General features: G+C 38.0%; 1 protein-coding gene across 6 annotated transcripts in view; it reads right to left on the reverse strand.

The window, feature by feature from the left end:
* Nucleotides 1–14314, reverse strand: part of TJP2 (tight junction protein 2) — a 60612-nt gene that overhangs the window by 3579 nt on the left and 42719 nt on the right. For all 6 annotated transcript variants that reach the window (XM_040089440.2, XM_040089438.2, XM_040089442.2 and 3 more), the window contains 17 exons: nucleotides 13540–13642; nucleotides 12509–13088; nucleotides 10907–11010; nucleotides 10620–10773; nucleotides 9523–9631; nucleotides 9279–9418; nucleotides 8715–8781; nucleotides 7400–7550; nucleotides 6697–6805; nucleotides 5866–6076; nucleotides 4191–4378; nucleotides 3026–3121; nucleotides 2840–2919; nucleotides 2160–2370; nucleotides 1644–1744; nucleotides 1280–1492; nucleotides 817–927 (listed from right to left, as the gene is read on the reverse strand). In XM_040089440.2, the coding sequence (XP_039945374.1) occupies nucleotides 817–927; nucleotides 1280–1492; nucleotides 1644–1744; nucleotides 2160–2370; nucleotides 2840–2919; nucleotides 3026–3121; nucleotides 4191–4378; nucleotides 5866–6076; nucleotides 6697–6805; nucleotides 7400–7550; nucleotides 8715–8781; nucleotides 9279–9418; nucleotides 9523–9631; nucleotides 10620–10773; nucleotides 10907–11010; nucleotides 12509–13088; nucleotides 13540–13642 (2728 nt within the window). The remainder of the gene's footprint in view (nucleotides 1–816; nucleotides 928–1279; nucleotides 1493–1643; nucleotides 1745–2159; nucleotides 2371–2839; nucleotides 2920–3025; nucleotides 3122–4190; nucleotides 4379–5865; nucleotides 6077–6696; nucleotides 6806–7399; nucleotides 7551–8714; nucleotides 8782–9278; nucleotides 9419–9522; nucleotides 9632–10619; nucleotides 10774–10906; nucleotides 11011–12508; nucleotides 13089–13539; nucleotides 13643–14314) is intronic.

A 14314-nucleotide genomic window follows, 5' to 3' on the forward strand; every position in this document is an offset into this window, starting at 1 on the left:
ACATCAGCCTATAGAAGACCAGGACATTTAAACTTTTTAGACATTTGTTTGTCCTATTTGTTAAGGATTACCAGAGCTACACGTGTTAAATCACAGCACAGAGAAAACTGATGCCCCAAATAATTTTTCAGATAATTTACTACTTAACATGGAGTATGATTGACCTAAAATTTAGAAGTGCAGAGAACCCAAATCTATTTTTTGTTCAGCTTTTCTTTTCCCTGCGCATGTCCTCCTCTGTCCTGTCTTCACTGTCAGCACATTTGGGCTGTATTTTGAATATTTAGAGTATATGAGGGCACCAATCCTCACAAAGAAAGGACTTTGGGGTCAAGTGAATTCAGAAAAAATCTAAAACAGAACTTAGTGTCCAAACACTGAAATTTTTTCCCTCTTGCTTCATTCCTGAGCAATGTTTGAATAAACAGTTAACATCAATTTCTAGTGATGGTCAGGTAGATTCTGATTTTGAGCTTCACAATAATAGCCATCAGGTATGTTTTTCCTGGTGATTAGCCTACTTCTGATATTGCTAGGCTAAAAAACTGCCTCTCAGTTTACTAGTAAATACAGAAAGGAGTTTACTTTTTTATCACCAATGGAAATTATATATTAGAGATCACATGTATGTAAGAACTGTTATTCTGTAAGTATTCTTTCTGCTTGATCCTGCAACACTTTCAGTCATTTCTTCTTCTTCAAGTCCACACTTAAAATGTTTTTTATTCTCTGACCATGTCTATTGCTCTTTCCAGTCTGCCAGAGAGTTCCCCAGAAAGAGGATGTTTGTATTCAGATTCACTTCTACGAATTTACCTTAGGTGGTTCAGGCTTGAATGCTGGTGGTGGACTCGGTTCTCTAAGGATCTCCCTGCTACCAGCTTTTCTCAACTGAGCCCTTGGTTCTGGAACAAACTTTTTTAAACTCTGTGAAAGAAAGAGATAAAATCACTGCAGCAGCCAGTAATTGAATCATTTTTCCTCTCTCTCAAATTTAAAATTTTGGGAAGAGTAACCAGGAGTCAAAAAACTGCCAGCAACCCAACTACAATCATTGCAATTGTAATTGAAAAGTTCAAGGTCATGAGACAGCATCAGCAAATCTATAAATATAGGCAGGAAAGCAGAACTACTATTATTTTCCTCTTCACAGTGTAGCTCTAAAACACTATAAGGTAAAAATGTTGTTTTAAAAAAAACCCTCTGATTTTTAAACCATACATAAAAGGTTTTTAGAAAGCCCAAAGTTCAGTCTTACTGAAAAATCCAATCATCTCACCTCCTCATGATGCACAGGTTCAGAGGATCGGCTAACAGATGAAATCCTTGGTTCCTCCAAAGGCTCATCAAGTTCATTGTCAGTGTATGCACCACCTTCTCCATCTGTATCCTCTAGATCACTGATCAGCCGACTGTCACAGCTCAGATAGTCAGCACCCATGGCAGTAAGGTAAGACATACGATCATCTGCATCATCTTCCATGCCATCCATCTAGAGAAAAGTCAGTAAGAAGTACAGAACAAAGATTAAATAAATTAGAATTAAGGTACCGCTAGCAAATGAAATTTTGAGCAATTTTTACTGGCAAGAGGTACTTGGGAACATCTTGTATAGCTTCAGAGAGTACGGACTGACTGCTCACCTTTCCTTCCGATACCCATACTGCTTCTCCTTGCTGTTGCTGAATTGTATCCTTCAGGCTACCATACCAACTATCATTGGCTGAATTCAAATTAATGGTTGCTGTAAAAATTGAAGGAAAAGGTATATTTATGTGTGGTAAATGCAATGCAATCCTTTATCCATTCTCTGCTGTTTAACACTTTTTGTTTTAGATATGTGAGAACGTCTCACAGCCACTTCATTTAGATCATTGACAAGCATTTTTGTTTTATAGCTGGTCCATTGCCAAGCTTATTAAATCACTTCTCTTTTAATAGCAGTACACCAGCTCACAATTTCCTCTCTATTAGAATTCAGCAGAACAAGGAACTTTGAAAGAAGTCAAGGAAAGCATTACTTATGACAATATCTTCACACTCTTTAGTTCCAGCCTGCATGAGTTAACTTGCAGAGTGGTAAATAGATGTTCTTGAGACTCACACAGTCCCATACACTACTCTCCTACTAAGCAGGTTAAACAAACATTCTTCCTCACCTGTAAAGAGGTGGGAACAAGTTTTCTTCAGTTTGTTTGCTTGTTCATAAAGTTTTCTCGAGCTCTTGTTTGATGTAGAACATAGCCTCTGTCTCATGGTCTTCACACCCTGTTTACTGTCTGGGTTAAAGAAGACCACAATTGGAAACCACTGGGTGTAATTTAGCAGGTCCACAGCTTTAGGAGTGACATCCAACAGAGCATGTTTATCCTGTTAACAAGAAAGGACAGTCAATGTGGTGCGTGTGGGTACAAGTGGAGGTGATTGGAACATGGAATTCTAGGAAAACCAGGATATTTATCTCCAAATAAGACCAAAATTTGTGGAATGTTTTCCCACAGTTATACCATATTTAGAATGTTAAGAGCAAGTAGAGCACTGCATGACCGTAAAGCCTCTGGCAAATTCAGAAAGCATGTAGTAAAACATTCTCCTCTGTCCAAATTTAGAATGGACTTAAGAAGGAAACTGTAATTTCTAACACCAGGTTCAAAGCTATAAAAATAACCAAAACTGCTGTTGAATTGCTGCTGACAGTCGAAGCTGTCAAAACAGCTTTATCATTAAGCTTATTACAGAAATAGATGCAGTGAAAATTTGAGTACTCTGAAAGTTCTATGAGCAAACAAATCAAACACCACACCTTTGAGCATAAGCAATTTTCAGAGGAATGCCCTACCTGCTCAATGATTTGCCTCACAGTGTTCAAGCGAACTACCCCAGTTGACTTCTCTGAACCTGCGTCTCTGGGTTCTGTCTCTGCAAAGACAACATTTTAGCTTATCTAGAGTGGCCAGGCAGATGTGATCATTAGTTATCCATTCTCTCAGTAAAGGATGAGAAAGACACTAAGAAGACAACTTACTTGCTGTCTGGTACAGGTGAGGCAAATCATTTGACAACTTCTCCATAGCGACATCTGCAATAGGGCCAAATATCACCACAGGTCTCTTAAAACCAGCTGAAAGAAAAATATTTGGAGAAATCAGAAATCTGAAAAACTGGCTTTATATATAAAAGACAAGACCCTCAGTTACAGTGCGAAGATAAGAATTAAGTTGAAGTTATTAAAAATAGATTAAAAAATATTTCTCAAATGTTTGTGCAACTAATAATAGAGAAAACTACTTTTACCACCTGAGAATGTAAGACTGTTTTGATTTAACAGCTTCCTAATTCCTTCTAGTGGAATTGTATTTATAATATTCTACATCTGAAAATGTAGAGATCTTCATTTATCTTTTCTTCCATCAAAACTCCATGAGCCTTGACACAGTGGGTTTTGTGTGACTAAAGACATAAATGATAAACCTACAGCAATGCAGCTTGAAAAGAAAAGAAATGTAAAACTACGTTACTGCTCATGTCAAAGCAAATGAAAACACAGTCCTCAGAGTTAATGGGGGAATGCCATTACCCCAAGTCTTCATCCTGGCATCAGGGATCTCCTTTAAAATACTTTTTACTATTTATTTTGTTCCACAATACTGTCATGTGTTACTACCCAGAGAATCAGCTTGATCTGCTCATCATTAGTAATATAGATAGTTTACAGCCATCCAGACAGACCACATGAGCCACGATTATGACTGCTGAAAATATTTGGGTTCTATTTGCTCTAAAGCTACTATTGAAGTAGCTTTTATTTATTAGCTATTTATTAAGACTGAGGTTGATCTCAGGCATATGGATTGTACTTTCAGTGCTAGCCAAGAAGAATCTGAGGAAACAAGGAAAGCTCTGCTGTTTTATCTCTTTTTCATTTTAAATTTTAAAACTGGAAGGTATTTAACTTGGAGGCAAGAGGGAACAATGGCAGTCTGGAAGGGGAAAAAAAGCTTTCTCACAGAGTTATTAGTAGCATCCAGAAACCTCCATTCTGAGAAAAATGTCATCACTTCCTGCTGCTCTAAATTAACACTGTTAGGAGTTGTTAGAAATCGCTTTCTTAGCTGACCAAACATTTGGATGTTAAAGGAGTCAGCAATAAATGGGCAGCCAGCTCAAGGCAGTTTCACCGTTTCACTTACCTTCACGCAACTGAACACGCTCGTAAGCTGGGAATTTTGTGCTCACAGACACAATAGCTGTCAGATCTTCACGACTCTTCCTCAGATTCTTCTTTGCCCCAGATCGCTGGCCACGTGTTCTCCAGAAATCTGCCCTATCACTTGAGCCATCTTTTTGGGCATTTTGAACACTGGCCATCTGTTCAGCTCTGACAGAGAAAGCAGGGAGTTCAGAACTAGTCAAAGAGGACAAGGATGCTTTCATTGATTAGATTTTGAATTTGCAACAGATAATTTGTCAGACAGATAGGAAGGAGTGGAGGTAAAAGCAGACAAGTTCAGGTGCCTTTGCCTTGGAGCAAACGCATTGTCAGAACAATGCTCTGACCTGCCACAGCTACAAGCTGCTGGGCAGGAATGAGTCCTGAGGTCTTAAACTGGTCATTTACACAAGTGTAAATAAAAGAAAGTAAATGCAAAGAGAGAGAGGACAACTCAAAAGGCCTAAGAAATTACTGTCACTACTGTCTTCTCCATTAAGCCTCAAAAGTTAAGTCACTACAGCATAGAAACAAAGGTTGGTTTGGTCAGATCAATTAACAGAGAGGAGAAAATGTACTTACCAGGAAACAGACAGGGGAAACACACAAGAAGTGTATTTTGTAAGTTTTGTGTATCATGTAATTGTGAGCTTTTTCTTCCATCATAAAATCATAACCACACTCAAGAACTTAAAAGCTACAGTCTAAAAATTCAGCTACAGTCTGGTCGTGGTTTGAGGATTAGGTTAGTTTGTGGTAGGTTTTTTTTGGGTTTGGTTTGGGTTTTTTGTTGTTGTTTTTGTTGTTGTTTTCTGATTAATTTTAATGCTTTTGAGCATTGTACACATTTGAACACTTATTGTTACCTCCCATGAATTTTGATTAGGAAAGCATATTTTAGCAAGAATGTTGCTGTGGTTCACTCAATATTTCACACAAAAACCACATACTACAACTGCCAAAAAGAAAAAGAAAAAAGCAGCCGCAGAATAAATACTTAAAATACTGTTCATAAGGATATACATGAGAAATTCAAGCACTGAATTCTTCTGAAATATTAATCAGAGTATTCTTGCATAAAGAGTCATGAGCTTCCTAAGGTGAAGGGGTTTTGTTTGTTTAGTTGGTTTTTTTTTTTTTTTGTTTTTTTTTTTTTTGTTTTTTTTTTTTTGGGTTTTTTTTTTTTGTTTTTTTTTTTTTTTTTTTTTTTTTTTGAAGTCTTTTGCTTGTTTTGATTTGATATGGTGAGGGTGGACAGACAAAGATGAAGGTGGTGAAAAAAAGCAAAAACAAAAAAACCCAAACCAAAACAAACAAACAAACGAAAAAAATAGGACCCACTACACGTTTTCTGGAAGAGGAACTGAAGCAGCTACTGCTCAAAATTTGGTTGATTGCTGAGACAGAAACTCTAGGTCTGCGCTGCAAATAATGACCTGGTGTGTAGATAACACCCTCTCTCAATGTTTCCATACATAATGCTATGGTTCTAAAATATGCCGTTTTTATAGGCTGAATTCTTGTAAAAGTGAAGACAATTTATTCATTCTTGCAGAGGGGAAGAAAAGTATGACATAGAAAGCAAAAATGACCTGGTGGAGGAAAAAAAAAATCTTACTTCTAACAATGGGTAGGAAGACATGGTGCCACCTTACCTGCTCTTATTTGGAATGAGGCCCTTTTCCAGCTCGTTTCCAATTCTCACAGCCAACCAGTTTCCTAGTTTGCCATCATACAGAGTATCAACTACTCTGAAGATCTCCCCTCTGGTGAATGCTAAGCTCTGTGGTGACTCTTTTTCACACTCAAAGTGACTCCTGATGAAGAATGAATCACCTCTGCCACAGGCCATGATGTCTCTGTAGACTAAAACAAGACCTCCATTTTAGTTATCTTTTTACACATGAAAGAAAGATTAAGCTGTGATTCTAGCAAATACAGCTTTGAAATTCTATGCATCTGCTCAGACAGATGTAAAAACTCAGATCTACTTTCCCATATACACACTTATCAGGAGTGTTCCATACTTGTATGTGCACAGCCCTTACAGCTGCAGGGCAAAAGGCAGCTATGGTACTACAGTCTTGCAGCAGGCCGTATCTCCAAAAAGGAAAGGAAGAAGATTTTATTGCTCCTTAACTGCTCATGAATAAAACTATCCATTTTCTGCTGACCAAATCCCTTCTGACTGCCAAAGCACAGCAGATCTTCTCCCAGCTGCTACAGACAGAAAAGCAGAAGAAAAAGCAGCACCTTTACCACTTTTCAGGATTAAGAGTTTTATTATTAGCAAATAATAAAAGACATGGAGAAGTACTCTGATAAATGCAGCTGTGTATGTATGGAATACAGCTATCTTCTCAACTAGTGAAAAGGAGATAAACTAAAATGCTATCAAAAATAAGCACAAGAGAGATTATTTGTGGTTTCACTGACAAAGCACAGCTTAGAAGATACATATACATACATACATTCTTAGCACTTACCTTCATATTTGCTTTGAGCCAAAATCGTCACAGTTTCACCTTTGGGGATTTCTAAGAGATACAAAACAGCTTCTTCCCGAACAATGCCTCTGAAGTCTTGAGTGTTAACCTACGTACCAAAAAACCCCCACAACTGATAAATCAATAATAAAAGGAATAACCACAGAATTTTTTTTTTAATCTGAAAAATCTTTAACATTCTCTTCCATTATTTTTACATATATCTATCTCTCTCTCTATATATATATATCTAAGAGTCAATGACTGTCTCTTGTGAATATTTAATTCCAGCTATTAACAGTAATCTTCTTGAAATAAAATGTTCTGGTTGAATTAGAAACTTGAAAAATAAATCACCATAATCCAAATAAACTGCAGAAAGATGAAAGAAGAAAATTATGCCAGTCCCAATTTTACCCCATACAAGATTAGAAAGGAACATTGTACAAAAAATTTATTGTCCCATCTTGCAGCATTTTACTTTATTAATATTTAAGTACTCCTTCCACAACATTATAAACAGCCTAAAGTTTGGTATACAATTCTCCTTCAACAGCTCATTTCTGTAAGTTCTCTCCACCACATATACACCCTTCCAAAGCAGTAATTTGATTCCTGAGATCATAATTTCTCTCATATTTCCACTAAGAAGCAAACAGGAGTATACAGAAGTTATCTGCATTTCAGGGACACATACTCATACCTTAAGAATCTGATCTCCTTCCTGCAGTCCCTCCTGATCAGCTGAGGTACCTTCTTGAATTCCAGCAATGAATATCCCTACATCATTTCCACCAGCCAGTCGTAGACCCACACTGTCCCCCTTCTTGAATCTCACCATTTTTGTATTAGGACTACAGGATTTACAAACAGAAAAAGGAAGTAAGGCCAGCTATCAAGCATAAAACAATATTAGGATACCAAAAGAAAAAAAATTACAGCCCCTCAACAATATCATACTAATAATATTCTTATCTCCTTTCTTATACTATATAGGCTGTATTTACTGAGGTAACCCTTCAGTGAAGGCTAGAAGCAGAGAATTTGCATTTTTCAGAATGGAATATGAACTAGGAATAGTGACTACGTGGCATGCAGAGATCTGAGTGAGCAGGTAAACAGGTCCCTGTTTTTGAAACCCCAAAGTAGCTTCCATACCTACTGTATCCCCTGTCATATGAACACCTGCGGTTTTTGTGAAAACAGACTGAGTTATGAGTAATCATACTCACTGTTTTTTCTTCTATAATCTAATGAGCTGTCATATGAATTCAACTGATACCTATTTTCTTTATTGTTTAACGTGTTTGTTAGAGGTCGTCAAATTTTCTTGCAATAAGAAATATTTTCAAATATAATCTACTGATATGTTAACAAATCAGTCTTTTCACTGGACTAGGCTAAGCTTTTTTGCTCTCAGAAAATTTGTATGCCTGAGTGACCTTCCAACTCAGAGGACACTACTTATCTGTCAGCCATTCTCGCTAATACCCTAAGCCTGTATTATAAATTCCCCTTCACCAAAATAATCACTTGATTAATTTGCACATCAATGGCAACATATGCAGGGTCCAACCCAGAAAAGGTCTGAGAAGAAAATCCATTTAAGAAAATACACTAAGCTACAGAACATTTTCAAAACTTAAAGCTTCTCCTTACAATTCCAACACTCCCATTCCTTCATTTTCTGTATTTGGAAACTCTCAAAAGAAAACATGTATATTGATTTCCTATTAAAAAAAATAAAATAAAACAAAATCCTTGCATATGTTCCCATGCAAGCCCAGACACACAGGGTGTTCTATACCTTCCAGGTAGATTCCAGGAAGATATTTCTAAAACTAAGTTGATCTGAAACATCATCAGTTAGAAGCCATGTCACCTCTTCTCAGCATTAAGCTGCAAAGGGAGTTATCACTCCAAATGGGAGAAAGAAAACAAACCCATGCAGCCAAGAATCGCATACTGGTCATTGGAAGAATACTGAGTGAAAAAGAACTCAGCAAGTGCCACCTTACCCATATATTGCTTCATCTTCTGGGCTTGGTTTAAGAATTGTTCGCATAACTGGTTTTGGCTGAGGCACTAAATGTAAAGAAAGAAAAAGACAAAATAAGTTACTGAGATATTGAGAAGGTTATAAATAGCAGGAAATTTTACCTATCAGATAGCAATCAAACCCTCCATGCCAAAGATTAGTACAGATTTATAAATCAAGCATGTCTGACTAAAATTAATTTATTTCTATTTTTTTAATTCTTGAAACAAGAAAAAAAAAGTTGAAGGAAGGGATACACAGTTCTTTCAGGCAAGCTAGATCAGACTTAATTCATCTGCTTGGGGCAACAGTCTAACAGCAGATGTTCTAGGAGAGTATTTGCTTTTTTCAGGTGGTAATTCTAACAAGCAACTGCCATCAAAAAGTATCAGGTGTTTCTTCCCTGCACCACAAAGCAGATAAACCTCTTCTCTGTGGTCAGGGGCTGACAAGAGGAGCATACCAGCTTTGTCAACATGGTTGAGGGAATAGGACATTCTGTGCCCAGGGGAAAAAAAGGCAGCCAAAACCTTCAGGCTCTGACCTGCTGGGTCATCTTGGTACTTCAGTTCTTTGTTTGAGTCTACAGCCGTAACAGCAGGAGTAGCTATGTCACCAGTTGATTTGAATGGAGTAGGCATTGCTCCCATTCTGGACAACCTACTGGAGGGGTCATCTTTTGCACTAAACAAAGAAACAGAAAAAAAAAAGTGTGTCACGAAATCAGATAAGAATGGATGTATTTGAATAAGCATGAGAAAAATATACTAAAGAAGACAATTTCTTACTTTGGCTTCTCTTTCAGTTTTTCATTGGATGAATGTGAATCTAGATCAGAATGATGTAATCTGTCATCCTGAGGGGAGAATGATCTGTTTGACTCTATTTCAGAAATATCTGTAAAGAGAGTGGCAATTCAAAACATGCAGGATACGTTTAAGTTATCTGCTCACCTGATCACCATGTGTATTTACTAAGTTTTCACATATAGAATACACTATACATTTCAGTCCACTCTTATCTCAAGTTGGATTTGACAAAGATTCAAGAAATGCATTTTAGTGCTTCCACCCCTCGACCATCCCAAAATATTTCAGGAAAGTTTCACACAACTTCTAAGAAACACTCACGTCACACAACCACTTTGAGCACACCACAGATGCATTAGCTAGTGCTAGCAGGCTTTGATTTGAGGTGCCATGGAGGTTTCCAAACCAAAGACCACCTTCATATCAATCACATCATCGCCCTTCAGTGGCAAAGGAAATAAGAGTGGCCCTCGGATTTGAACTGCACCTCAGACTTCACAGTAAAACCTACAGAAACTTCCGCCGCATATCCCTGACACCAGAAAAGCAAGTTATCTTGTTCCAAATAATATAACATGCTGCTCCCCCAAACACTCTGAGCCCTTCCAAAAGCAAGGTCAGCCTGAGAGATCCAGCTCACACACTTGTATAGAACAGGCGTTGGGAACAGAAACCAGTTATCTGGGGACTCATAATTTCCTCTTGTCCTGACTCTTCTTCCCTCCATTTGAATGCAGACATGAATGTTAATGTCCTCAGAAGGAGAGACCAGTCCAATGCACTTGTAAAAATTTTTATTAAAGCAACTGATTTGCTTGTTGCAAGAAGTAAGGACGATTTTGCCAGACCAACATTGGTCCTTCCATCTCTGCCCCTTCCTGAAATGCAATTGAAGGGTTACTACAGCATTATCTTCACCTAAAGGAAGGGGACTTGTTGCTTAGTTGCCTATTACTTAGGTTTGTTTGGGTTTCATTGTGTTTCTTAAAGAACCTAATTCAACTTTAGCAAAATGATATAAGCTCCATTTTGTCCTTGCACAGAGCCCAGAACTTTGGATTCACATTAAACCTCACCATCCATTTCTGAGTCACTGTCGTTCAATGAAGGAATGTTGAGCAGTGTCTGCTTTCGGTCCCTTAGAACAACCAGCTGGAGTTTCCCACGTGACTTCTCAATCAATTTTCGGGCATCAGCTAAAGACATGTTCTCTGTCACTGTACCATTGATCTGGACACAAAAAGGCAACAATAAAAAAAAAAGTCCGCATTGTGCAAAAGTTTAATAGTGAACTTGACTATAACATGACTTAGTACAGAATAACCACTATAACCAAACTGCTAGCAGTAAAACCAGAACAGACCTTGAGAATGATATCGCCTTCATGAAGGTTGCCATCTTTGGTTGCTAGGCCAGTACGGGTCATTTCTTTTATGAAGATCTGACTTCCAAGACGGAGTCCATATTCTGGAACCAAGAAGATAATCCACTGAAGCTTAAAAGATGAGCAAGGATGCATTGTTTTTAAAACTACCCAGTGCATCAAACACGATTATACAATGAGAGGAAAAAAAAATGAAAAAAAAAAAAAGTAGGCCTAGTAAACCCACTTCTCCCTAAGCCGAGTCTCTGATACCTGTGCTGCCATTACAATATGAACAAGCAACAACCCAAATCCAATTACAGCTGGACGACTGCTCTGCACCTTCAGCAGCAAAACAACATCTTTGTTCTGGAGCTGCTTATTACTGTACTCGACTAGCTTCTCTCTGATTCATATTTTGCATGGCATGGGAGAGGGGAAGGGTCAAACAGCACTAATAGAAGTATTTCTTTTCATCAGCTGCTGCATGCTGACCCTGTTCAATCTATACTCCAGGAAATGCCTTGGATTTCAGGCAAAGGAGTTTTTTCTATTCTCCTGCCCCCATTTTTCTCTGTGATCTAAGTTACTTGGATCAGTATATTTGCTACTTAAAAAGAAAGGCAACATCCTTTAAAAACATGCATCCTAGAACAACAGAATTTTGTTCTGCTTTAAAAGACCACCACATTTCAGCAAATCTGCAAAGTATCCATAAGAATGGCAGATATTATTATGGTATCACTAAACATAAAAGTGAACAAATGCACCTTAAATTTCTCCTTATTTGTATACATATCTGCATTATCTTTACCAGTGGAAACACTACATGCAGAGGAAGAGGGAAAAAGGATTGTTGCCAGAGTCAATGAAAAAGAGAGATTAGCTCCTGCATAAAAAGTTTAGTTAGCAAAAAAATGTTAAAATTGCAAAAGGGCAGATTAGGGGAAAAACCCCAACAACCACACCCAACCCCTCCAAAAATAAACCACTCCGCGCCCCCCCCCCCCAAAAAAAAACCCCAACCCTAACAGAAAATTATGTACAACCTAATCTCAGATATGCTTTTCAGCACAAGTCTTTATTTCACTGTGAAAGAAAGGCTTTTGGCTTCATTTACACACTTCAATACTTAGCAAAGAAAGGCTGAAATATGGCTACTTCAGTATTTCAGCTACTGCTATTTCAGAATTCTTTAATGACTGGAAACAAACAAACTGTATTATTAAGGGCAGAGTACTCTTTACCCTTTCTAGCTAACCCTTTTGTAGATGTGCCAAATGTAATCTGAATCATGATCAGATCCATGTTTTCCATCAGAACCAGAAGAAAAGAGCAGAGAAAATTAAGAACCAAGGACACAGTGGCTTGAAAAGACTGAAATTATGTGGGCAAACAAATCTTTGTTCAAAGGTAAAGTTCAAGGTTCTGGGGAAAAAGCATCCCAAATCAGCCAGAAAGAATGAAAGAACAACCTAAACCATCATTTAAAAAATAAACACTTAACCTGCAAAAGTAGAAAGTAATTCCTCTCTTCTCTTTTCCCCACAAAAACCCATGCTGTACTGGAATTTGACTCCTCCCCTCCCCTGTTATACTCACCTTCATTATGTCTGCCTTTTGTTAAGAGAACACTGATTGGTGCACTCTGATCCTGAGGTCCTAGGTACTCATGCTGGCGGTGTATTTCAGGAGAAGGACTGCGGGAACGAAGCCTGTCCTGACTACGACTCCTCATTTCCCTCCCATATCTAGGTTCAGATAAAGATCCATGACTGTAACTGGGTGGGCTGTAGTCTCCTCTGTAGTTCCGTTCATAGCCAGCATCCCTGTCGATGCTCCTTCCCCTGCTCCGATCCCTTCTATAGTCTCGATCCAAGCTCCTGTCAACACTCCTACCACGACTTCGGTCGCGGCTGTAGCTGCATTCCCTGTCACGGTCTCTGCTTCGGTTACGCCCTCGGTCGTGCTCATCTCGATAGCTCTGATCCAGGTTGTTTCCCCAGCTTTGGCTGCGCCCTCCGTTTCCACTGTGCCAGCTTCTCTCGCTATAGCCACTTCGAGCACTTTTGCCATCAAATTCTGCATGGTCATCCATTACATCTAATGCTCTGTCCTCATAGTCAAGGGAGGGGCTTCTCTGCAGCACAGCAGCCTGCACTTTCCTTGGTCTTTTCACTACCTGTTCAGTATAATAGAAAACAAACACACTCCTATCAAAGATCAGAATATGAAACGGAACAGATGAATATTCTTCATGTTTCAAATATATGTTGGGGAAAAAAAGAAGGAAGAATAATTCTATTTATTACTGAACAAGATCTGGGTATGCAGAACATGATTTGCCTCATGTAACTTCTCTTTTGTACTACTCGTTATTCAGTAAAATAAACATTGTAAAATAAACATTTTATTCTCAGATTCTCAACAAAATAACTGTGATACTATTGGTTAATTTCCATTTTTTCACCTGCAGAAACTATGTCTTTGTTTTATTTATTTTCGACTTTGCATCTGGCAAAGGACTGCTTTGCTTTGTGCCTTTAAATAAATTTTACAGAAGAAAACCAAAATCCTGACTGGTTACACAGGTACATACCACCGTATACTGAATACATTTGGAATTTACTTACAATGGTGGCCACTTTTCCACTTTTCCTAAGCTGCTGAACTGCAAAAGAATGTAGAACATTTTCCATCAGGGTCCCATTCACTATGACCACTCGGTCATTTTCTCTGAAAATGGGGAGGGAGATAAAAAAGGAAACAGAGGATTTAAGATGAGTCTTCATGAAAACATCAGAACAACAAATTTCTTCTTCTTTTTTTTTTTTTTTTTCTTTTTACAGAGGAAAGCTACAGATTTAGTTCAGTTTAATAAGAAATTTTGCTTTAAAACTCTATTTGCTGTATCAACACTACAATATCTGCATACTAGAAGCAGCTTTCAGTAAATCTAAAAATTAGACATTGATCAGCACTATCTTTGTGTATATACAGTGTTCAGCTTAAGTACCTTGCCATAATGTTTTTTAAAGAACATTGTGATGAGTATCGAAGCTTTTTTATTTAGGTCTTTCAGGACTCCTAGTTTTTCCACACCTAGTGCTAGACTTCTTGCACATAAGAATTTCATGAAAGCTTCAAACTGCTGCAGCCATACCAGTATTTAGGCAAACATTGACAAGTACAACTGCAGAACATTCTTCTTAAATTCTGGTGTTCAGGTCACATCTACTCTGTAGAAAGGTGATTGGGAGAAAAAAACCCCCAACAAAACAGTAGCACACAAGAAGTCCTCCCTGCTCTAAAACGTATGCCAGCTGAGATTAACTTTTCTGTTAGACCTCCTGCATATCAAATAGAACACTAAGAAACAGCCCTATAACACTGATTAATTTAACTCCA

This window comes from Hirundo rustica, chromosome Z, assembly GCF_015227805.2.
Source record: "Hirundo rustica isolate bHirRus1 chromosome Z, bHirRus1.pri.v3, whole genome shotgun sequence".
In the NCBI taxonomy this organism is placed as follows: domain Eukaryota; kingdom Metazoa; phylum Chordata; class Aves; order Passeriformes; family Hirundinidae; genus Hirundo; species Hirundo rustica.